Source organism: Mycetomoellerius zeteki, unplaced genomic scaffold (assembly GCF_001594055.1).
Source record: "Mycetomoellerius zeteki isolate Tzet28-1 unplaced genomic scaffold, Tzet1.0 scaffold241, whole genome shotgun sequence".
NCBI classification, from domain to species: domain Eukaryota; kingdom Metazoa; phylum Arthropoda; class Insecta; order Hymenoptera; family Formicidae; genus Mycetomoellerius; species Mycetomoellerius zeteki.
This window is the reverse complement of record NW_017257218.1, coordinates 390,548-414,754: the sequence shown is the minus strand read 5'-3', so window position 1 is coordinate 414,754 and position 24,207 is coordinate 390,548. Positions and strand designations below refer to the sequence as shown.

The following is a 24,207-nucleotide window of genomic DNA, read 5'->3' as shown; positions in this document are numbered from 1 at the left end:
AGAGTCTGTGCTCCCCGCTTAACTTTCAGCTCTAATGGCTAATCATCAAATTCAGTTCTTCATGACTGTTGATGGCTTTTCGTGACGAAATAAATTATATAGCATGAATTTTACTTGTAACATTTATTTCTTATTTGCACAATTTCACTTGATCATCGTTACTATAACTTCTATATAACTTTATTCGGTTATTATCATATTATACTGAAGAAGACCAAAAAAAGTAATCGAAACGTGTCTACTAAGTTATGTATATTAGATAACAATAAATTATAAAAAATTTTTTACGCATCCATATCCGTGTTGGCTCATCACGGCTATCTTCTTTTCTTTCTCAAATTTCATTTAAAATTCTGGACCTTAATTAGTTCTAGTAATAAAATATTAATAATTCTATTCATATTAACAATTAAAATAACAGGATTGGAAATTGTATAACGCGTTATACAATTGTCGATAATTTTTTCAATAACGAATGAGACTGTGTTCCAAAATTGACTGCCGGTACTGAAAATCTATAGTGCACGTGACGTAAACTGTAGCATTTTCAGTGTTGGCAGTAAATTTGGAACACAGCCTGAGTAACGACCCAGGTAGCAACACACGTCATTTTGACGTCATTTTGACGTCAAAGGCCGTCATTTTGCCGTCAAAAGACGTTATTTGACGTTAGCTTGCTACCAGGGGATGTTACATTTTCTTTTTTTTTATGAATAACGTTAATGGTAATATAATTATATTCTTTGAATAACGGTAACGATTTGACTTGTTACTTTTATCGTTACTTTATTAGGGGAAATTTGATCGCTCTAAGGAGGAAGGTGGCGTGGACTCGCTTTCGCGGGAAAGTTGATTACTCCTAGTCGGTCCACCCCATATCTCCTCCCCTGTTTAGAGTCATCCACTTTTTATGCAAAGCGGGAAAATAATTATTAACTTTGATTGTTAATAACTTTTTAATGAATAACGAGCGACGGTTAAAACCTGTTGGAGATCACTCAGGGTCATAACCTAAACAATATATTAAAAGGTCATCGGGGCCCGCGGGGTCTCCTATTCTAAATAATTACCATTTAATTTATTTTATTGATAAAATATCTCGTAAACTATTGGTTTTTCAATACCTCTACCTTAATACTTTCACATGCAGAATAATAATTGGAGGAATTAAATTATGTAAAAAAAATTGTATGATTATATGTAAAAAAGTGGAGATGACCTTCACATCTATTATGGCGCCTCCACCTAGAAAAAAAACAATGTGACTAAAATACGTCCCCCTCAAAATCGTCCCATTTTTATCTGAAACATTTTTTCATATTGTCAAAAATAAGTAAAATATTCAAGGTTTTCAAGTTAAGTGGATCATCCTGTATGCTATACATTTAATTTATATATATGTATATATATGTATATATATATGTATATATAAATGAATAATTAATAACTATATGTATATGTATAAATATATATACATATATAATATATATATATGGTTCCATCGGTTGAATTAATCATTGCAATTAAATTAATTTAAATTTGATTTTTTGAAGTTCCTCTATGAATGATTTCGATCAAATTCTGATCAGTGGTTTACTTATCAAGCAACACTGATATTATTTTGCAGAGTTGGCAACGTTATCTTATAAAAGTAACTCGTTACCGTTATCATTACTCAAAAAGTAATGAGTAGTTACTTTCTTCGTTACTTTTTCCTGGACATTCATAGAATATTATATGTATAAATTTTTACGGTGAATATATAAATAAAAAATCATGAATTATATGTTTGCATCTTGCAGAACAGCATAAAGTATGCATATAAATGTACGAAAAACGTTTTGTATAGAAGTGAAAAGATTCTAAAAAATAATTCACTTGTAGATATTTTGTATAAATAACTCCTGTAAAAGAAAAAGAATAGGAATATGTGTATGACATTACTGCCTTTATACTGTGTCAGTTTTGAGATCCATTTTGTCATGCGCTCATTTTCGTTTATTTTACGAAAAAGTTTATTATTGCAAAATTTCAAAAAGTATCATAAAAATTTCTGTATTGTCTGATACAAGGTTTTCTGAATTGTATTTGTTTTTAAAAATTATATTTAGCCTCTTTGTTCAAGAAATATTGTTCAAATACGAAGTGGTGTATCAATATCGGAATTTTCTAATAATTTTAATAATCCATGTTGATAAAATAATACGAATCCCTATAAGCGCATAATATTATTTAATATTAAATAATATTTTAGGCATATTCTCAGAATATTAAATATAACATTTTAATAATAGTTTACTAAAATTATATATTATTAAATAATATTCCTGAAATAATGGATGGTTATATGTCCACTCCTAATAATATTATATGATTATTAAAAGTAACATTTATTTAATGTTACTGTAATATCGTATAAACATTAGAAAGTATTATAACAGCATTTACTTTAATTTTTTTGCAGCATAGACTGATAAGAACTTTTCGTTACTGGATTGTGAATTCAAATTGCACAAAATTAAAAATAATTAATATTTATTAATATTTTAATAATGTTTCAGGAATATTAAAATATAATACCTAGGTTTATTATATAAGTGGACATATAACCTCTATAGAATACTCCTGTAATATTAAAAAAATATTTATATTTTCGAAATATTATAATAACATTATTTTAATTTTTTTTAATAATATTCATATAACATTCTAGGAACATTTTGCGCTTATAGGGATGCTACCTAAATTAATTACCGATTCAATTAACGTCAGTTTGGTTGAAGTCATTTTAAAGATACTGGATACAGGTACCGTAGCCGATCCCCCATCAAAGTTATCAAGGTATATTGTGTTTGTTAGGGAGCTGCAACGAACTCGCGTGATCGCCAGTGTGTGTGCGTGCGTGCGTGCGTGCGTACACGCGCGCGCTCGCTATACAGCACTTGGCGCGCGTTGCAGCGATCGGAGCGTTCCAGAGCGTTCGGAGCGATAGTCTGAGACAAGTGTCTGTGTGGTACGCGGCTGTCGCGTATACTCTCGTAGCGTACGCGACCTATTCGGAGTGATCGGCACGGCGATCGATCGTTCGACCGTTCACCGTGTCCTGTGTCCCGTGTGCCGTGTGTCGAGTGCAGTCGAGTCGTCGAGTGTCGAGAGCGAGCCCGAAGCAGTTAGCAGTTAGCAGCCGGATCAGTGGCGAGTGGCCGTGCGCTGTCGACGCTACACCACGCTGCACGATCGCATTGATCGATCTTCCCGGTACGGCGCGGCGCGGCGCGGTGCGGCGGCGGTCATCGGTCACTCGGCTCCGGTTTACTCGAATTGTCAGTAGTTCAGCACAGCTCAGTACCGAGCGACGAAATCGAGAGTCGCGCGGAGTCGCGCAAGTAACGAACGGCGCGTTTACGCTGACGGTTACGCCGCGATTTAAATTTATTTAAATTAAATCGCGCGACCTGAGATCTTGGAATTCTTCGATTGTGCTCGCAGATCGGTCGGTACGCGTCTATGGTGAGCGTAAGATATGCTTGGTCCGTGCGACGTCATCAGTCATTCAATGCTTCCTATACGCCTGATAAACCTAGTTCGCGGATGATGATCGACGTTTGATCGGCGAGCAGCATTATATGATGCGACGGCGGCTACAATGAACGTTCCGATTGTGGCAGGGGACGTCGTCGACGATGGCAGCTTCGATCGGCCGCGATTCGTTCGGGTAAGTTGAGATTAAGATATCACTGCACTGTGCACTGGCTGGATTCCTCTATTGAATCTCACTGTCCCGCGACTTCAAATTAACAAACTTATCGCACTCGAAGGACGTCGAGGATGACTATTTCGAGTTTCGCTTTTATAGCGCGAGTTACATTACTTATTGTTAGTTGAAAGTTATACAACACGGATCCATCGTGAAATATAAATATATTCTCGCGATTCCGGGAGCACCGCGCGATCATCGACGACCGACGATCGGTGACGCGCGATCTCGATATGTTTCCATCGATCCGATCCACCGCGCCGGAAACGATCGTTCTGTCAAAGGCTCGTACTTTCACTTTCGCTTCTATCTGGCGATGCATTCAGGACCGCGTTTACCACTAAAACACTGCTGCCTCTTATTGCTGAACTGACAATGAGTTAAGAGTTTTACTTGCGTTGCATTCCTACATATCATTTAATATTTAATAAAATGCTCTGATCCCTTGATGAAAGCAAACGCGATTCGTGCACGAAAAGGAGAAAGAATTTAATATAAACGTATGAGGAGAAGATGCAGTCTCGCCGCTCGCTCACGTATCTGATCAATGTAAAATGAATCGGACACGAGGACAGAATGAAATTTACAATGCAAGTTTAACAAATTAAAAAATTGATTTGCAACGTCACGCTCATGCATAATCGTGCATAATTGAATATCCTTCAGACGCAGGTGTGATATTATTATACAAACCTATAACGTATTAACTATGTTATATTACTATACGTATGTTGCATGCATATGTTAAAATTTCATCGCGACAGACAATCGAATGGAAATTTCATTATGTGTAGAACCGGTTACACAGCAACGCATTCCATACGATATATGCAATAAATTTGAGAGAGATTGGATGGCAATGAAAGATCAAGTCACAATGCTTTTCATTGAGATTATTAAATATTATCGTCTAAAATGTATCTCTTTCCGAGAATTTTTTTTTATTCTCGATCAGAGTCTCTCGCCGTTATCTGTTAATTAATTTGTTATTTTAATAATAGAATAATAGAATAATTTATTTACTTTAATTCACATGCCGAGTAAGAATTTGGTTTACAATTTTTACCTTAACCTCACACATGCTTTCATTCATTCCCTATAATTACTTGACTAACTATAAAAAATCTTTGGGTTAGTATGACAAAAAAAATATTAAGTTGAACTTAAAAATTCTATAATATTGTAACTATTTCATTACTTTGAAGATTTCTTTTTAAAATGTTATAAATCTTATATTTTAAATATATGCAAATAATCAGATAATGTAATCAATTTTAAATATGAGAAAAATTCTACATTCTTTGTCACGATGTATATGCCCTACAATATGAGGTCATTTGTGACAGTGAGAGAAAATTGTGATATTGAATAGAAAGCTATATTACAAATAATCGTAAATAGTGTTCTGTTAAAAAATAATAGAATAAACATTTTAAAATGTTCAAAAATATTAATTTTAAATAATAAATATACCAGTTTTGACATATTGTTGATTAATCATTTTTTCTTTTAACAATTACCAACTATATAAGGTAACTTTGAAAGAGGCAAGCTGGCAATAAAAGAAATTACACAATTGTTTTTATCAAGAATTATAGTCTAAAATACATTTCTTTTTTTAGAAAAGGATTTATTCTAAAGTCTCGTTGTATATTATTAAATTTTTTATTTTAAATAAAAATAAAAAGCCTTTGAGAGCCAACGTTGGATGTTGTGTGTTGCAATTATAATTTACTGTATATAACAATTAATTAAACGTTTTGACCCATGATTAGGATCCTCTTCAGCAATTACACCAAAACCATAAGTAAAATATATGCAAATTGATTAAACAATTATACACAATTGGATCATTAAATTATGTTTAAGATTACAAAAATTACTTTGTTCATCGTTACTCGTCGAACTGTGGATAAGATGTATTTGAATGAAATAGTCAAATCGCATCCGTATGTTCATTAAATTTCCAAATATATTAAATAATAAACCATTAGTCAATGAAATGAAGATTGAAAATTAAACTAAAGATAATTAAATAAAAAACTTACATAGCAATTAAAAGATGGGATATCATGCGATGTTGACAACACGCTTGTCATGGATCTAATGAGATCATGTGTTAAGCAACAACATAACAAGACACTCGATAAACTAAAGAAGAGGGGGAAGCAAGTCTTAGAAATTAAAGTAGTATATAAGAGATGTAAAAATTCCATGTCACTTTGTACGTTCAAGCCATTTTTTATTTATGTATAAAAATCATTTCAGATATTAGAGTCGTTTGTTTAAAAAGCTTTTTTATCTAGAATTTTTATATTATCTCTTAAATCTTTAACATTCTGCTGGTTTGACTTACGTAAGATGCATCGCAATCCTTGCAATCAATTCTGTAAACAAGATTTGTATGTGACAAAACTGGGAGTTTATTCTTGAGTACTTTGATAAACTTACATAGCTTGTTATTAACCTCCATATATGCTATTTATATACTTACTGTCGAATCGTTCTTAAAAAATTTTTTATTTTCTCAGATATATTATATAGTAATAATATATCTGAGTAATATATTATATAGTAATAAATGGGATAGAAAAATATCATCGTCTTTCTTGATCTTTGTTCTGAATATTTTTAGATTTCTGTGAAATAGTGACATCACTCTCTATTTATCTATGCAAACTTTTTATGAAGTCTCTTTCTGATAGTGAAAAAAAAATTAATGTTAGGAAAATGGATATCCATTTGTGTTAAAAGAATTTTAATGACTTTGTCAAAATTTTTTGTATGATATTTTGGATGGGATAAAAAGAAGAACATGGGATAAAAAGAAGAACGATTAATTAGGTCTATAACCCCTATTTTCTGACATAATGGATGGTATGAAAAAGAATTTAAATAACGACTAGAACAGGTTTCCAATATAAATCCTGTATAAACGTGTTATTTTTAATTAATGTGATATTCAAAAAATTTGATGAGTTCCCACCTACTTCTAAAGTAAAAGTTAGCCTTGGATGATACGAGATATCCATAAAGTTCACCCATATGATTTTTATTGATTACAAGAGCGATGTCATCCACATATCGGAAATAGAAGGACGAAACCATAGTCAATTTTTTTAAGAGAATAATTTTCTAAATCTGTCATAACTATATTAGATAATTTTTTATTTTAGTAACATATTCTAAACAATGGAACAAATTTGGAGAAAATTAACAATACCAAAAATTATACAATACTTTTTAAAGAAAAATTGTATATTCCAAAATATATTTTTGTAGAAGAATTTATTCTGAAATCTTTCTATTGTTTATTAATCAATTTTTTATTTTCCTACAATTTCATTCCAACGAAAATTTTAAATAAAACCTACACGTATAATTTTACCTAAACTCATCTTAAAAGTAACGTCATGCTCGCGCGATTGCGTGTTTGACGATACACTATCTTAATCACGAGATATTTTTGTGTTGAGAACGTTTTTACTCGCTCCTCCGTAAGTGCAAGAGGATGAGTGATATTCAGCTTTTTTGTTATAATCCATCGGATGTTATGCAGTATACTTTACGTACGCGGTACCTACTTGAGCCATATGCGTCACGAGATATCGAGCAATCGCGCATTGAATCCCAGCGATTTTTTATAGGAAGATTCCACAAAGATATGACGCACTATAGCCATTATCATCACGGAAATAAAAGATAATAATACCTGCCACATATTCAAAATAGCTGTAAACTTATCTAGAGCTGGAGATACCAGCGTTACATTAGTCATACATACTCATTAACATCACATTTTGTCTAATTGCTTCATATCGTAAAGTTACAACTTTAATTACAGTTGCATTTATTTATTAAAAATGTTCAATGAACGTTCGCTTGAAAATTTTGTCTGCAACTGAGGATATACAATTTTTACTTGAACTAAAAATTGTAAGATTCACACACAAATATTATTAAGCCCTTTGATATGACTGAATACGACCTTCTTCGTTTAGTTGCATTCAAGGATTTTATTGTTCACTGCTAAATTCATAGTTAAATTAATTTCAATTATTTTTAATTTGTATATATTTCTATTTTGCTCAAAATGTCATTAATTTAATCAAAACAATGGAGCTAAACAATTCAACTCAAGTAAATACCTATATATTAAATTTGACTCAAGTTTAAAATTTATTAGTTTATTATTTACTGAATGTATACGTTAATATGGACGTTGTAGCTTGAAACTGACACAGAAATGGATTGATTTACATTTTGAAACAGACATTAAGAAAGTTAAATATAATAAATTGTTATTTAATTTATTTGATTGGATTGCCATTGCTCTTTTAATAGCTCTCTTTTTCTCTAACAGTGTATATACTTATGTTGCTTATGTTTACATACAGGTGTTTTGCATCCATTAAAGTATATTATACCTACATGCTTAATTTTTAGCGATAAATGAGCGACTTTTATATCTCGATAACGATGAGAAAATTTACCTTGGCGAGAGCGATGTGCGACTCTTAGGCTTCATCCAATTGGCATAATTGCTTTAACGAGGTACATCGTAAAAGAGCACGTGTCTATTGTTACCTTGTATTCTTAAGAATGCGTGCCTTTTCACTCGACTTCTGAATGTATAAACGATAAAATCATATTACTTGCGTGAATCGCAATTGCTTTTCGATTAAGCGCCAATTGGTAGCGATACATACTCTCATCTACCTTGAACGTTTTAAAAATTCAACGTGAATTTAAAATTGAAATCATTTCATGAATCCAGAGAACAAAAAGTTCAAAAGCGAGACATAAGACTTTTTTGAAGACGTCTTTTAGATGTCTCTCTTTGAGGCATCTTTTTAAAAAAAAGTGTCTTTAAAGCGTCTTAGGCGTCTTTAAAACATCTTATATGTCTCGTTTTCGAACGTGCATGTTGTCTGGGAACCGCTGTTTCTTGGTTAAAATTATAGATTTAATATTTTTGCAAACAATTGTAAATTTTGCATTCATTTTGATAATTATATAATGTTATATAATTATATTTTGATAATTGTATAATGTATCGAGATAAAATTCAAGGAATTAAATATTGTTTGTGAATTAAGAAATTGTTGATGCAGGATATATATGAAACTTACTGCTTTATTAAAATTCTAATCAAACAAATTATAAATTAACTGCAAAATATGAATTGCAGAATTCAAACAGAAAATTATTTTTACTTAGGCAAATTGAAAGTAATTTAGAAATAATAGTTTGTCAAGGAAATGTTTGTGAATACGGCTGTATCATTATGAGTTACAATCTTTTTCTTCATAGAACAATTTCAATTTACGTCATACTTTGTGTCGCAAATAATAAATTGTGAAACTGCGCAATGAGGAAAATGGTTGTATACGAGACATTCATAAATAATAAAATGACGAATACGTCATCTGTCCATTTATATCGAACAACTTATGTTTATTAATGCTTTTAACAGGTGCATTTTTGATTGCAGTTTTAGTTTCTGTAATTTTAATCGAAAATTTGTCGACGTCAAAACTCCGGATAAAGCTAGTGGTAGCGTTGCGAATTTAGCAACGGCACGAGCATATACGATGCATAATGACGTTGAATGACGTTCATGCGTGGTCAAGTGGTTAAGCAGTTCGTTTTACATTTTTATGCACTTGATCGCTTGAAACAAAAAGCCAAATACCCTTTTAATGGCAGACACACAGATATCATGACGCGATAAAAAGGCTTAGATATTGCTTTGTTATACATAAGCATTAACGAAACAATATAACAAAATTCTGCTAATTGATAACATTCTCTAGCTAACAACGTGTACAAAATATTTAAAAATAATAATACTTTTTTTACTATCTTTTCTGAAAATTTATTGACTTTTGTATAATTTCAATATTTTTGAATAATTTCCATATTTAATATCATTTTAAGTTTAGAATTTTTTAGTTGCTAAATTCATATTTAGTGTTTCGAAAATGTATATCTAATTTGGCGTAAGTATATTTAATATTGTAGGTGAAGTATCTTATTCAATATCATTTCATCACTTTTGATAATCATTTTTGATCTGCCATCTTCAATTCAAGTTTCGTTTGAAAAAAGGCTCTTTGTCCTATGTAGCAGTACTGGCTAAGTACCGAATGACAATTTGGGTCCAGTACTGATAGATGATAGTTTTTAGTCATTTGCCACTGATGGTCCAGTACTGGCTGCAGAACCTTGGTCATCAGTTGACAGATGTAGCAGATGTTGGTTTCGTTGTAACTGTTGGCGATCTTATACGAGATCACATTATAGAGTATTTCATTATAAGTACGTAAAAAAGATTTTGGAAATCGATTGGGAATTGCATTGTCGATAGATTTTTTTTTCCTCAAAAAGTGAGTCTTTTTGCCCACTCGTCTGCTGTATCAAAAACGGGAGTAATCTCGGACAATGATCGCGCGGTTAGGTCGTTCCTTCGACCGCGACCAGAATACGCTCGAATGGATACGTTCTCCGTCACGAGTACCACCGCGCCGCACCTTCGTCTACCATGCCGGAAATCGCGAGACGCATACCTGTTCTCTCTCTGTCTTTCTCCTTTTTTCACTCTCTCTCTCTCTCTCTCTCTCTCTCTACCCTTTCGAAGATCTCGATCCACTTCACACGGCGCAATCCTCGCAATTTTTATTTAAAATTTCATTATAAGATTTACTTAGAAAAATTGGTAAATCTTGAAAGTAACGGACTTACCTCCAATGACTTCGACCTTGACATATATTGTCAAGGTCACAGTCCTGAATAATCTCCAGAAAGTTTAGCCCGTGCTCGCTATTCGTTCAGTTATTAACAAATAAAGTTGACAATACAAATGTGTATTTAACTGTATATTTTAAATTACAACTATCACAAATAACTCAATACTCCACCTTTCCCTCTGTCTGAAGTGACCTTCCCGCTCACAATTTTCTAGGCAGAGGGATATAATGTATATCTTGTTTCGCGTGGAAATTCGTGTGCCCCTAGGTGGGGTAGACCTCGCTTCGCGTGGAAAGTTGTACACAGAGAGGAATGTAAGGTGGGGATCTCGTTTAAAGAGTCGTTACAAAATCGCAAATTTTCTGCTTTAAAACCAAGTTCTTTGCTTTAAAAACAAAAATTATATGTATAAGAAAATAATATTTTCAAGAAAATTTTGTTTTTAAAGCAAAAAATTTATTTTAAAGCAGAGAATTTTTACTTTATATAACAGAACTTAATTATTTTTAAAAATTTATTTACAGTTTTTCAGTATATTTACATCTTTCTAATAGAACACCTGATTGAGCATTAAATTATTAAAAAAAATTGCTTGTCAATTTACTTCGTGACATTACTAACAGTAGTTTAACTGCGTTTATAAGTCCGAAGAACCAATTCGGCGCGCAGTTCGAATGACTACAAATATAGTATATATGCATGTACATATATAGTAATTATTAAATATATAATAATTCAGATTGAATTATTTAAGCATTAAAGATATCAAGCATCAAGCTTTGACCGTTATGGCCATTACTTCTATTTCTTATTGTTGAGTTTTCAAATGTACGGTCCAGTAAAATTCTTATTCTTAATTATTTTGTTAACTTTTTTTTGAACGAATAACCAATAGTGAGATTAGCGAGCGCGGGCTAAAACCTTCCGCGCGAAAATCACTCAGGGCTATAACCTTGATAGTCTATTATACGTGAAGGTCAAGGTCATCGGAGGTGAGTCCATTATTTTCAAGATTTATCTTTTATTTGCAATTTATCGTTTATTTGCTTATATTACAGATAATAATAGACACATTTATTAAACATCGTTGCGTTAACATACCGGTCTTTTCATATGGAAAAGATATACACGAAACGTAATGATGTAGAATCGTGATATGCGAATAATTCTGTGTGCATATATATTCGCATGAAATCATCCATAAAGTATAGAATTCGTGAAATGCCGTTTACGACATTTCATGAATTCTATAGTTTATGGAGCGAATTTGAGTATGAGATACCCCTATACCCAGACAGCATATGATATCATGCTAACATTCAATATTCATACTGAATGTACTGTGATTATACCGAATAAACCAGAAACGTTAATATGACATCTCAGTAAAATATTATTTCTTGTATATTGTCAAGATATATCAAATATAATAACTAAACTTCGATTCTGATGCTGAATATACTGCTATCATATCGATTATATCCAAGACATTTCTAAGTTATTCTTGCGGTATATCTCGTGTACGTCTGTCATATATTTTCAGAACAAACTCACAACATAAAATGCAGAACCAACGCTGCCTGCTACATTTAATTTCTATAAGCATTGCACTTATAACCCAGAAAAGATCTTCCATTTTTTCTTGATTATCTTTTTTATAGTAATAGTTTATTATTATAGAAATTATTTTTTGAAATTATATTTTACATTCATATTTGTGGCACTAAAATTCGTAAATACAAGTGCCGGAACACGCGGCAGTCATAGCGCCATCAAGGGTGCGTTCCAAAACTGGACTATATCAACTCCGAGTATCTTTTATCCTTGTTCAACATTCAGTGAACACAAGGATAAAATGATACTTGAGTTGACAAAAGTCGAGTTTTGGAACGCACCCCAGTGAATGATCCTTCTTTTCTCGCCTTTTTGGCCACAAGCGTGTGCAATGGTGTCATGGTGTGCAGGCGTGTGAGCCACGAGCTTAATAAATCCAAGGTAATCCTCTATTTTTTATGCAGCTTCTTCCGATGTACTATAACATACCAAATTTCAGCCAAATCAAAAATCCAAAAGTTCACGGGTGGTACACTTGGGATGGAATGCTCCATATTCTGATGCTGAATATACTGCTATCATATCGATTATATCCAAGACATTTCTAAGTTATTCTTGCGGTATATCTCGTGTACGTCTGTCATATATTTTCAGAACAAACTCACAACATAAAATGCAGAACCAACGCTGCCTGCTACATTTAATTTCTATAAGCATTGCACTTATAACCCAGAAAAGATCTTCCATTTTTTCTTGATTATCTTTTTTATAGTAATAGTTTATTATTATAGAAATTATTTTTTGAAATTATATTTTACATTCATATTTGTGGCACTAAAATTCGTAAATACAAGTGCCGGAACACGCGGCAGTCATAGCGCCATCAAGGGTGCGTTCCAAAACTGGGCTATATCAACTCCGAATATCTTTTATCCTTGTTCAACATTCAGTGAACACAAGGATAAAATGATACTTGAGTTGACAAAAGTCGAGTTTTGGAACGCACCCCAGTGAATGATCCTTCTTTTCTCGCCTTTTTGGCCACAAGCGTGTGCAATGGTGTCATGGTGTGCAGGCGTGTGAGCCACGAGCTTAATAAATCCAAGGTAATCCTCTATTTTTTATGCAGCTTCTTCCGATGTACTATAACATACCAAATTTCAGCCAAATCAAAAATCCAAAAGTTCACGGGTGGTACACTTGGGATGGAATGCTCCATATATATATGTATGTATGTGTGTATGTGCATGCATATATGATATACTAGAGACATCACTATGATAACGCAGATACTGAGATGTACTAGAAATATAATGAAGACATACTCATACATCTCAGAATAACTATGGTATATCACTAGAAGCTCCCTGCGAAAGTCTACGGGATGAGAAATCGCGGATATAGTAGATTCTGAAGAAATACTCTGTACGTCATAGATGCGTCTCGAATATCTTGACGACGTATTCAACATATGTTTGCGATATCGTTCTAATGTTGTCAGAACATAGATGGCTGTCTGGGTATAGTCATGCCTTGCCGGAACACGCGGCAGTCATAGCGCCATCAAGGGTGCGTTCCAAAACTGGGCTATATCAACTCCGAATATCTTTTATCCTTGTTCAACATTCAGTGAACACAAGGATAAAATGATACTTGAGTTGACAAAAGTCGAGTTTTGGAACGCACCCCAGTGAATGATCCTTCTTTTCTCGCCTTTTTGGCCACAAGCGTGTGCAATGGTGTCATGGTGTGCAGGCGTGTGAGCCACGAGCTTAATAAATCCAAGGTAATCCTCTATTTTTTATGCAGCTTCTTCCGATGTACTATAACATACCAAATTTCAGCCAAATCAAAAATCCAAAAGTTCACGGGTGGTACACTTGGGATGGAATGCTCCATATATATATGTATGTATGTGTGTATGTGCATGCATATATGATATACTAGAGACATCACTATGATAACGCAGATACTGAGATGTACTAGAAATATAATGAAGACATACTCATACATCTCAGAATAACTATGGTATATCACTAGAAGCTCCCTGCGAAAGTCTACGGGATGAGAAATCGCGGATATAGTAGATTCTGAAGAAATACTCTGTACGTCATAGATGCGTCTCGAATATCTTGACGACGTATTCAACATATGTTTGCGATATCGTTCTAATGTTGTCAGAACATAGATGGCTGTCTGGGTATAGTCATGCCACGGATATAGAAACAAAAGAAAGTAAGTAACCCTTTTTCATCAAAAATTATGTAATCAGATAATCGAATGGTTATCCACACTTCTCGGATCTTATCTTATCAGAAAGATAATGATCCAATCAATATATCGCTTGCAATTTATAGCGCGAAAAGATTAAATACTAAAGTAAACATTTCTGATATATCTTCGTATATGTACTAAAGAGAACTTCTTGCTGTTATCTTTTATTCTCGTAATGTCTCAGAATCCTAATTATTCCTTTACTTAACGAAAACTTTATCGCGTAAATTTTCGATATTTAATTTTAAACATTAAAAGAATCAAACAGATTGTATCTTTTTATTATGTGAGAAAGAAACAGAAACGGTATAGAGAAGAAAGAGAGAAGAACAAATTTTTAAATTAAAATTTTATTAAAGCGAATAAAAGAAAAATGATTGAACGCGAAAAGATTGGGAATCAAAAGAATTATTTATTTATTAACAACCTTGCGGATATCGATATTAAGTACATAAAGAGAAAGACTAGCTAGGGCATGTACTGGCATCGAATCATCAAGGGACACGGCAATTATTAACCGATGAGCTGGCAGGCATGCGCTTCCCTGAACAAGTGGCTGATATTTTCTCTATGTGAAAGAAGATAGCTAATCTAATCGCTATTATAGTCTGTCGCCTTTAACCGCACTTCTATTCTTGAAATTTTACCTTCTTCCCATTTCTTTCTTTGAAGTCTGAGCATAGAAAGAAACTGTGGAATCGAGTATAAAAATCGAATCATATTTAAATTATTTTGACTTCTTCGTACTTCATCTTTACATTTGTCCCTATTTGTTTTAAAAAGACTTATAATTTAATTAAAAACACTAAAAGAGCGTAGTGTTAAAAGAAGAATGACAATCCTTTCTTAAAACTTAAATTCAGAATACGATTTACATATAGGGTAACTCCGGCAAATACGCCGCGCTGGGATTTACGCCGCAGAAGTCAGAAAAAATAGAAGGAGTGGGGGTAATTTTTCCGCAACTACTCTGTTATATGCCTTTATGTTACATTAGTATTATGTTATGATTTCAGCTTCTTTGGTTAATATTAATGAAATTAGAAAGTAGCGCCATCATAAGTTATAAAATAATTACTACATAAAATAATTACTGTAGGGCATGTAAAAGACTTATTGTTAGTAGTATTTCGTGATACATACGTGTAGAGGAATAATAAAGCATTTTTTATTTACCAAAATACAAGTGCTTTGCTTTCGTATTCTTTGTTTAGTTTGCTGTCTTGTATATCCCACCTGTTTGGGATATACGGCATTTTTAGCGTACGGGATTTATGCCCAAAGAATACAAAGTGCGCAGATTTAATTCAGTGCACTAAATGCAATAAATACATTACATGAAATATACCTCATGTCATAACACTTGTAATATATGTAGGAAGATTGTAATTATTATTTATTCATATACATATTTATCATTCTTATTCCTTAATAAAACTTTATAAACGCATTTTATAAATTATTGTATCATTTTATGTCTTATTTATAAGCATTATTTGTAAATTTTTCATGAGCTGTACATATCCCCTCTCTCCCTATGAGTAGTCATATATCCCACCCCTATGGGATATACGGCAAACATGCAAGGATTTCAAAAAGGTCATTTCTTAATACGAAAAATAAATATTTCGGATTTCTAATATTTTTTTCATAGTAGTAGACAGTACAAAGTTTTTACTGATATAGTTCGTTTACTTTAAACATAGTAAATAATACTTAATAAATTAAGTTTTTGATAGGTGCGACGTATATACCGGAGTTACCCTATATCAAGCATTATGAAGTTTGCGCGATATCAGTCGTATGTCTTTCAGGACGAGTCAGACTTATCATTGGCTGCATTCAGGGATGGATCCAGGAACTTCTCAAGGTTGAGGCCATTGATGGATTTATATGCTATTGGATTGCCAAACAAGTGTTTCCAACATCCTGTGCCAAGAACCAAAAAAAAAGAAATTTCCAATTTCCATATACCTTTCCATCCTTATTTTTTAATTTACGTGTCATAAGTGAAAACTTTTTCGCTTGCGACGGGTGGAAAATACAAGCCACAACATAGACTTTTGCATAACGCTGCATAACGTAATGTCTACAATAGAATAATAAGCCTTAAGCCGTAAAAATCTAAGAATTTTTAAAATTAAAAAATATCTTTGGAATATCAAAGTTGTAATTAAGCATTTTAGAAATATTAAAAATTTATATAACGTTTTGCTATAAATATTTTTAAGAAAGAAGACGCCCAAGATGGAAGTCGTGTCCCCCATGTCCACCATCATGGATCCGTCCCTGGCTGCATTAAACGGAAAAAGCAGCTTTATTATTGTAAGATTCTTAAATAGATTAATTCTTGCCCTTAATTCCTCTTTGAATCTAATCTAAAACCTAAAATACTTAAATGTATAAACCAATCTTAGTAAAGAATCTTACATTAGCAAAGCTACATTTTCTGCTGAATGCAGCCGTTGATTCCTAAATTCGCATTGGTTTCGCTGCAAGAAGGTAGCACGTACGGTACGCGCACACAATAGAAAACGAAGCGACATATTCGATCGAGTGCTTTAATAGCGTATGCAGGCGACCGGCGTGGCGACGTGCTCGCGTCCTCGCGTGAGTCACGCCGCGCTGGCGCGGCGCAGCTGTCAGGCGGTAGGCCTTCCGGTACTCCCGTCGGCAGGTAAGTACTCCCGACGCGGCGCGTGACGCGCGACGGAGATCGGGAGACGTTGCTTCCTTGCGTTTTCCTATTCCTTGGTGAGCGCTGTACATATAAACGATAGATCTTATATGTGAGTCACGTCGCACCGTGCGTAATCGCACATGTCGGCGACACGCGGCGCGTCTTCGTGCCTCTAAACGCGAAACAAGTCACGTCATGGCCGCTCGTTAACCTTGTCACGGTCCCTAATTTTCGCATACTTAAGAATCTCGAAAAAAGAACGCTCTTTCTTTCGTCGGCAAAAGACAAATTTTTCATCCTGCAAGCAGTCAAAGCTAAAAATCATTGGAAATTTTTCAATTAAAGTTATAATACATCTACAGTTTAAGGATGTTTTGGCTATACAATATTACCTAAAAATATCAGTTAAACAATTGTCAAAATAAGCTAATATCAGCCAATATCATTAAAAAAATTTTGATATTAACCCGTAAATACGTCCTGACCAACTGCAAAAACAAAACAAATAATTTTATTTATAATGATTTTTTGCAACAAAATGTGGCCATATTTTTTTGTAGTTTCAAGTCAATAACTTTTGAATATATAAGTGGATCCAAATAAACATTTGCATGAATATATTTATTATTGTTTGATCAATATATGTAACTTTGATTTAATTCTTAATGTTGTACTTTCTCGTCAAATGACATATTTATAAATAAATATTACGAAATGCGATTTTGCGTATAAGAATCAAGATAAACAAAAAAAAATTAAATAATTTTTAAACCAATTAGAGAATTGTGCTCAAATATACAAATATTCAGAGACGTAATAATAAAACAATCTATGAAATTTTTATATTTTTAGTATTATTTTTAGATATGACACATACATCCTTAATAAAAAAGATAATAACATCTTTGTAAAGTATGAAATATTTAATTTTATTTATCATCTTCGAATAAATTTATTTGCGTTCTTCAGAAGAAGACTTGCTCGCGTAACACTGAATTGAAGGTAACAAAACGCACGGGCGAATATTGATACGTATCATTATATCGCTTACTTGTTACAACAACGACATACATAACTAAAAATCGTCTTTTCTTCTGAGTTATTTGTAGAAAAAGAATGGAAACATAGGTAAAAGAGAGATATTTCAAAAGAACACACTTTTAATCATCCTTTATAATCGGTTATTTTATAGACTAAAATATTAAATTTCAAAATTAATATTCCAAAATTTTAATTCAAAACATTAAAATTTATTTTCTGGAAAATTTTGTTTTCTGAATTGTTGTAACAAATGAGTGATATTATGATGATCAACATAAAAATTTTTATAGGTAATTCGAAAAATACATTAACAATATAAAGATTAATATCATATTTCTTTGGAATTTTGTATACACTTCAACAATTCTATCGAAAAGTATTGAAATTAACTATAGAGATATAATTCTTCCATGAGTATGTGCAGTTTCTTCATTAGCAGTCAGTAAAGACTTGACCATTTACAGTAGGTAAATCAATGCTTAGGCTGATATTCATAGTCGCGATTCTTTTGCAAGCTGGAATTTGAGGCTGTTTTAACTACAGTCTTAAGATGTCATAAGCCAATCAGAGGGCCGTATTAGCATTTTAAGATGTTACAGACGGTCTTAACATAAGAATTAATTATGAAGACCGGCCATAGACACGCCTCATATCGAATGAAATCGAACGAATGCGCTTGTTTGCATGCATCGCTTCTAATCTGCTGTAACGCGAGCTTGCCGATATGAAAAAGTAATCACGCAACGTGCCATAAATATCAGTTTTACATTGCAAAATCACCGAGAGCGCGATATTTTTGCATCACGCGAGGGCGCATTCCATTTTTACGTCAGAATACGCGTTTTACGCGTTTTGCCAGGTGCGACAAGTAAAAACCAATTAGTTTTTTTTCTTTCGCAATCGGTTACGTAAATATATGATATATCGCTTGACCGCGTACATAGGATTCCTTGGAGCGGCAAGTGCACGGCGCTTTTTTTCTCAACGCGGAAATTTTTTCGGTCCGGATCAGAATATTCGAAAAGATCGCATAATTCTATCAACAGATGGCAGAAAAGTCCCCAGTTCCATGCTCATCTATAATCCCGATGAACTATAATCATCGCGAGCGCCTTCCTCTCAGTGCCTATCTCAAAGTGTGTGGGCAATGTCGATTTTCCATCTAACGACTTTCGATTTGCAATGTGAAGATTCTGCATTTTGAGTTTTGTTTTATTATAATCCCCAAATCAAACCTCACATAATTTTTTTTCACTTAGATCGGAAAGATGGGTTGTAATTGAAAACTCAACCCCGAAATGAAACGAATGAAAGGAAAAAGTTCATTAATTATTGAAATCGTAATTCATCATCGTAATGGGTTTATTATACACACAAAGAATGATCTAATCCAGTGCTGGGATTTACTTGCACATTTCGGCCAATTTTCAGCTTAATTCCTGCCCCTTACTTCATTAACCCGCGCGCAGCCTAAATGCCGATCGGCAAATATCTATAATTCTTTTAAATATCTTTTCTTTTTATATTTTAATTTTTAATGCAAATACTATGATGAGATATGCAATATATTCACACAAGTGCAATTAATGTGACCCGGGCACGCCAAGTTTTTTCTTCACTACAATTCAGTTGACCATTTTAGTCACTTTCAATCTATCTTATGCGTCTTGTGTTATGAAATACTTGGCTAATTGCATTTATTTCGTTTCCATTTTTTATTAAAAGGAATGCGATATTCGATACCTTTTTATGTACTTGGCGTATATATTATATTTTCTCTTTTTTAAAGAGGTTCTTTTTTAGGTTTAAACAGTTTTCATTGTTTTCAATTATACGATTATATCTGCATAGAAATATAATATTTGTCTAGAAATATTTAACCTCATTGCAATTTCAGGGATAGTTCACGTTCGCATGACATTTGCAATCACGCGCGATAACGTTAATACTGCAAGTAAGTGTAGCCTATCTTATATCATGAGTTTCTGATCAACGACACGACAAATTGGCGGCAATCAAAAATTAACATCATTCCTATCACATTTTCCTACAAAATGGGAAACATCTCTTCTTAGTATCAGAAAAACGTTAATTTAAAGCTGTTAGGAATTTGATCTTTAGAAATCACTCTCGCGATAATCTAAACTTTATTATACTTTATTATACTTTCGCTATATCGTACAATATCGTATAATTATCGCGTTACGATACCAGTCTCGTTTTCCTCGAATAATGTCAAAGGATGTTTGAAATTTCTGTTGAGGAATTTATCACAGTCACAGCGAAACACGCAGTGTTCTCTCCTACCCTTTCCTTTCTCTTGTAGCGCTGTCGCCCCGTCGGCCACACAGCAGGCCCATCCTCGCAACCGGGTCCATCCCTACTCTTCTTTCTGCTCATCACATCCTTTCTTTTTCCCTTTCGCCGAGCTACACCGATCGCGGCCGATTCCAGCCGAGCTCTAGGTTGCCGTTGATGGATCGTCGTCGTCTACACCGTCGTCTACAGGAAGTCGCGTACGCCATCGCATCGATCGCGTTGTCGAGCTCCACTTCGTGCTTCGTCCGAAATTTGTCTGCTGATCAAACGTCTGCTGATCTGACGATCTCGAAATTTCCCCGATCTTCACTTTCCCGTTCTTCCGTTCACCGAAGTGTTCTCCGTTCTCCACATGACCGCGAGTACTCCAATATTTCTCCGGACGCTACGTGAAGAAACGCACTACCTGCACCGCTTTCTTCTGCTCAGCAATACGACATGGACATTGCGCCTTTCATCGCGTAGACAGTGCGCGATTTTTATCCTCCACGAGAACGATAGATTGTGAATCATTGAAATATCGGCGCGAATATATCGGGACTCGGTTGAGAGGAGTCGCCTCGCACTTCCGGTCGACCGTGTGAACGACGCGACCGCTAGCACCCCACGGGAACTTCGCGGTAGCGAACTAGCGGTTCCAAAGAATTCCCCCGAAGACGACGACAGGCGGTCGTGTGTTATTCTCATATACTCAGATACTAAGAAGGCACGCGGAGGACGCGTTCGACGCGAATACATCAAGATCGGGAAAACGCAGTGGACACGGATCGAAAAACGAACTCGGATACCCGCGGTTCGCCCTGGCGAACGGACGCACAAACGATGTTGATACTTCCAGACATAAAGCTTCAGGTAAATAACCGCCGCTTAAAACTACTGGAGCACACCAAGAATTGCAATCGATCACTATTAACGCCCGCATTAATACCTGTTTTCACTAACTTAAGTAAATTAACTTGAATCCTGGTTCAACTTATTCTTCATCTTTTTCTGATTCTAAGAATATATAATATAAAAAATGAAATTTGGAAGTTATCCATACGATTAAACATTTCCCAAATAAGTCGGAAAATATTCAAAAGATGAGTCGATACATTTGAAACATTTTCTATATGTTTTCAGGGCGGTCCTTATGACATTTGAAGTTTAATATATCTAAAAAATATAGGTATATAAATTAATATAATGTTCGAAAGAAGTCGATTTATGTGAAAATAGTGTCCCCGTCGAAATTAAGAATGTACATAAAAATATATTTTTTTCACACAAATCTAGAATATGTGAAATATTCTATCCTCAAATTACTGTAATTAAGTCTAAGACTTTACTTGCTTTCAAATCAAATATTTATTAACCTTTTTGATACGGCTTTATTTTTCGCCATTATACCTCCGCTCCGCTATACGGACAATTGAATCGCGAATACACTGCCACTGTACGGGACAACTATAATGCGAGAATGTCACTTTACTAGAGAAGAAGTATAGCAGTTAAATTTTACTATGTAACGTAAAGTATTGGTGGAAAGGAATCATATTTTAACACGTTTTATAGTAACAATAACTTAAAAAATTGTTAAACTATATAATCGTCATTAGTGCACGAAAAGCGTTCAATGCTGCAGTATACCATAGTCGTCATTAGTATTGAAAGGGTTAAAAAACATAATAAATTATATAAAATTATATAATAATTATATAAAAAATTATATAATAATAAATTATATAAAGTTGCATGATACGTTTGAGCTTATCTTGATAAACAAATTGTGAAAACATTGCACAATAATAGCATCATGAAGTGACGACAATTTTGCAATGATTGCGCTAAGATAATTCGTCATAACGCAACAATCAGATGTCAGAACAAAATTTTTAAATATTTGTTGAAAACTAGACAAATCCGATTTGAGGTGTAAATATTTTATATAAGAATAAAACGCCAGTGTATATTGAAGAAAGAAATTAGGACACTACTATCCCGATTATTTTCAAATGCTCGATAAACATTTCTGAAAAACTGATTTATATGCATCCGAAAAGCCGTTTAATTAAAACATTTTAAATTTAATTATACTGAATGCATAATATTTCATGTTGTAATATTCTACGTTATAATTTAGGAATAATTTTATAAACATTTTTATATAAGCACAGTTATATTCTTAAAATACAACTAAAATGTTTTCCTCAATTATTGGACGATTTTTTTTAAATTAAATATAAATATGCTGCTTAGACGATTCGCCCTGTCGTTATTATCTTGGCGAAATACTATGTCGAAATTAATTGAACAAACAGTTATCAATATTTTTACAGAAAAGATCAGAGTTTTTGCATCTATTTTCGTAAATATACCCATATAATTGCAGATTACAAATTTTATCATATAATTTAATAAACGTTGACCTATCGGTCAACATTCGATATTCGGATTGCTCTTCGAAACATGATTGCTCTTCCACCATGCTTCGAAACGCTTTATTTTCCTTTTTTAAAACTACTTCAAAACAGTTCAAAAAAGGAGCTTCTATAATCTCTTCATTTTGGTTTAAAACTAAATTTGCATCGAGTTCTCTTGAACATATGTACATTAAATTATGCGAATAACAATGATTTGAATTAGGACGAGTTGCGGAACAAGCTGGAGCTAGCATACCCAACCTTTTCCAACTGACAGGTTAAATGTGCGCTCGGTGCATCCTCAGTACAATTCCCCGGATGCGCCGTGTAATATACAACACACACACACACACTGTTTCGCCATACGTCGCCTTTCTCCATTGGCCAAGCGTGGGGCTTCTCTTCGTGTGGTAATATGTCGAGCGTGCAATGATCGCGAAGGACGCGACAGCCTTGAAGCTGCTTGAGAGTCCTGAGACATGCCGTTTCTAAGTAGATCGAGGTGTAAACCGGAACGATCGTGCCCTCCTTCCTTCCCTCGACTATTTATACATATTCGTTTTTCCTGTTTTCTTCACGTCCGTGCTTAAATTATTTGGGATCCGATCAATTGCAATAAATTCCCATGTGTATTATTTTGCAATTTAAAGATCCGATGAGAGTCGCTGATCGGTAGCGACGAACTGATTGATAAAGCAATCGGAGTCGTCACTAAAATTATTGACGATTACAAATTGCGACTATCAGTAAAAATCTATAATTACTTAAGCTTGCGACCAGTAAACCTAAAAGTACAAAAAAGGCCGTTTTTTTAATTTTTCAGATTACGATAACTTTAAAATGTGAAAAAATCCGTTGATTTGGTCAGTATACTTGGATTCCTCATGAAAAAAATCTAAAGAAGTGCATACGTTTTCCGAAAAGGTTAAATATTTATAACTGTGTGTGTGTAAGAATAAATTGTATTAACAAATTCTATATTTTTTAGTATGTAAACGTATTGAACGCTTCATAAGACCAATTTTTTTTATACTTTGCATTAAAGGGTTTTCTGGGTCACTGATTATGAATTTAGAGTCAGAATTTTAAAGTGTAAAATGGCGGATGCAGTATGGTGAATAGAACGATAAATCGTCATATTGCATCTGCCACTTCTGTAGATTTTTTTCATGAAGAATCCAAATCTATTGGCCAAATCAACGAATATCCTCATGTTTTAAAGTTATTGTAATCTGAAAATGTAAAAAAAAAACGATTTTTTTGTACTTTTAGGTTAGAATATCGTAAAATCTTTACATGCTAGATTCTGTGACCAAATTCGGATACAGTGGAAAAAATTACGGTGGAAACCATTCTTATATTAGATTATATCTCATCGAACTTTCCAAAGTCTTATTTTCGTAGGCCTGTGTTATGCGGGGGGGGGGGGG

The 24,207-nt window shown here is 33.6% G+C and overlaps 1 protein-coding gene across 2 annotated transcripts in view; it reads left to right on the top strand.

The window, feature by feature from the left end:
- The first annotated feature begins 2,967 nt into the window (after positions 1-2,967).
- Rhp (GTP-Rho-binding protein rhophilin) overlaps positions 2,968-24,207 on the top strand; it is a 53,340-nt gene continuing 32,100 nt past the window's right edge. Inside the window, exon 1 of one of the 2 annotated variants that reach the window (XM_018449257.1) lies at positions 2,968-3,715. In XM_018449257.1, coding sequence (XP_018304759.1) covers positions 3,647-3,715 — 69 coding nt within the window. In that variant the 5' untranslated portion in view covers positions 2,968-3,646. Of the gene's footprint in view, positions 3,716-20,462; positions 21,228-24,207 lie in introns of those variants that run through there. The other variant, XM_018449258.1, reaches the window with a different exon arrangement.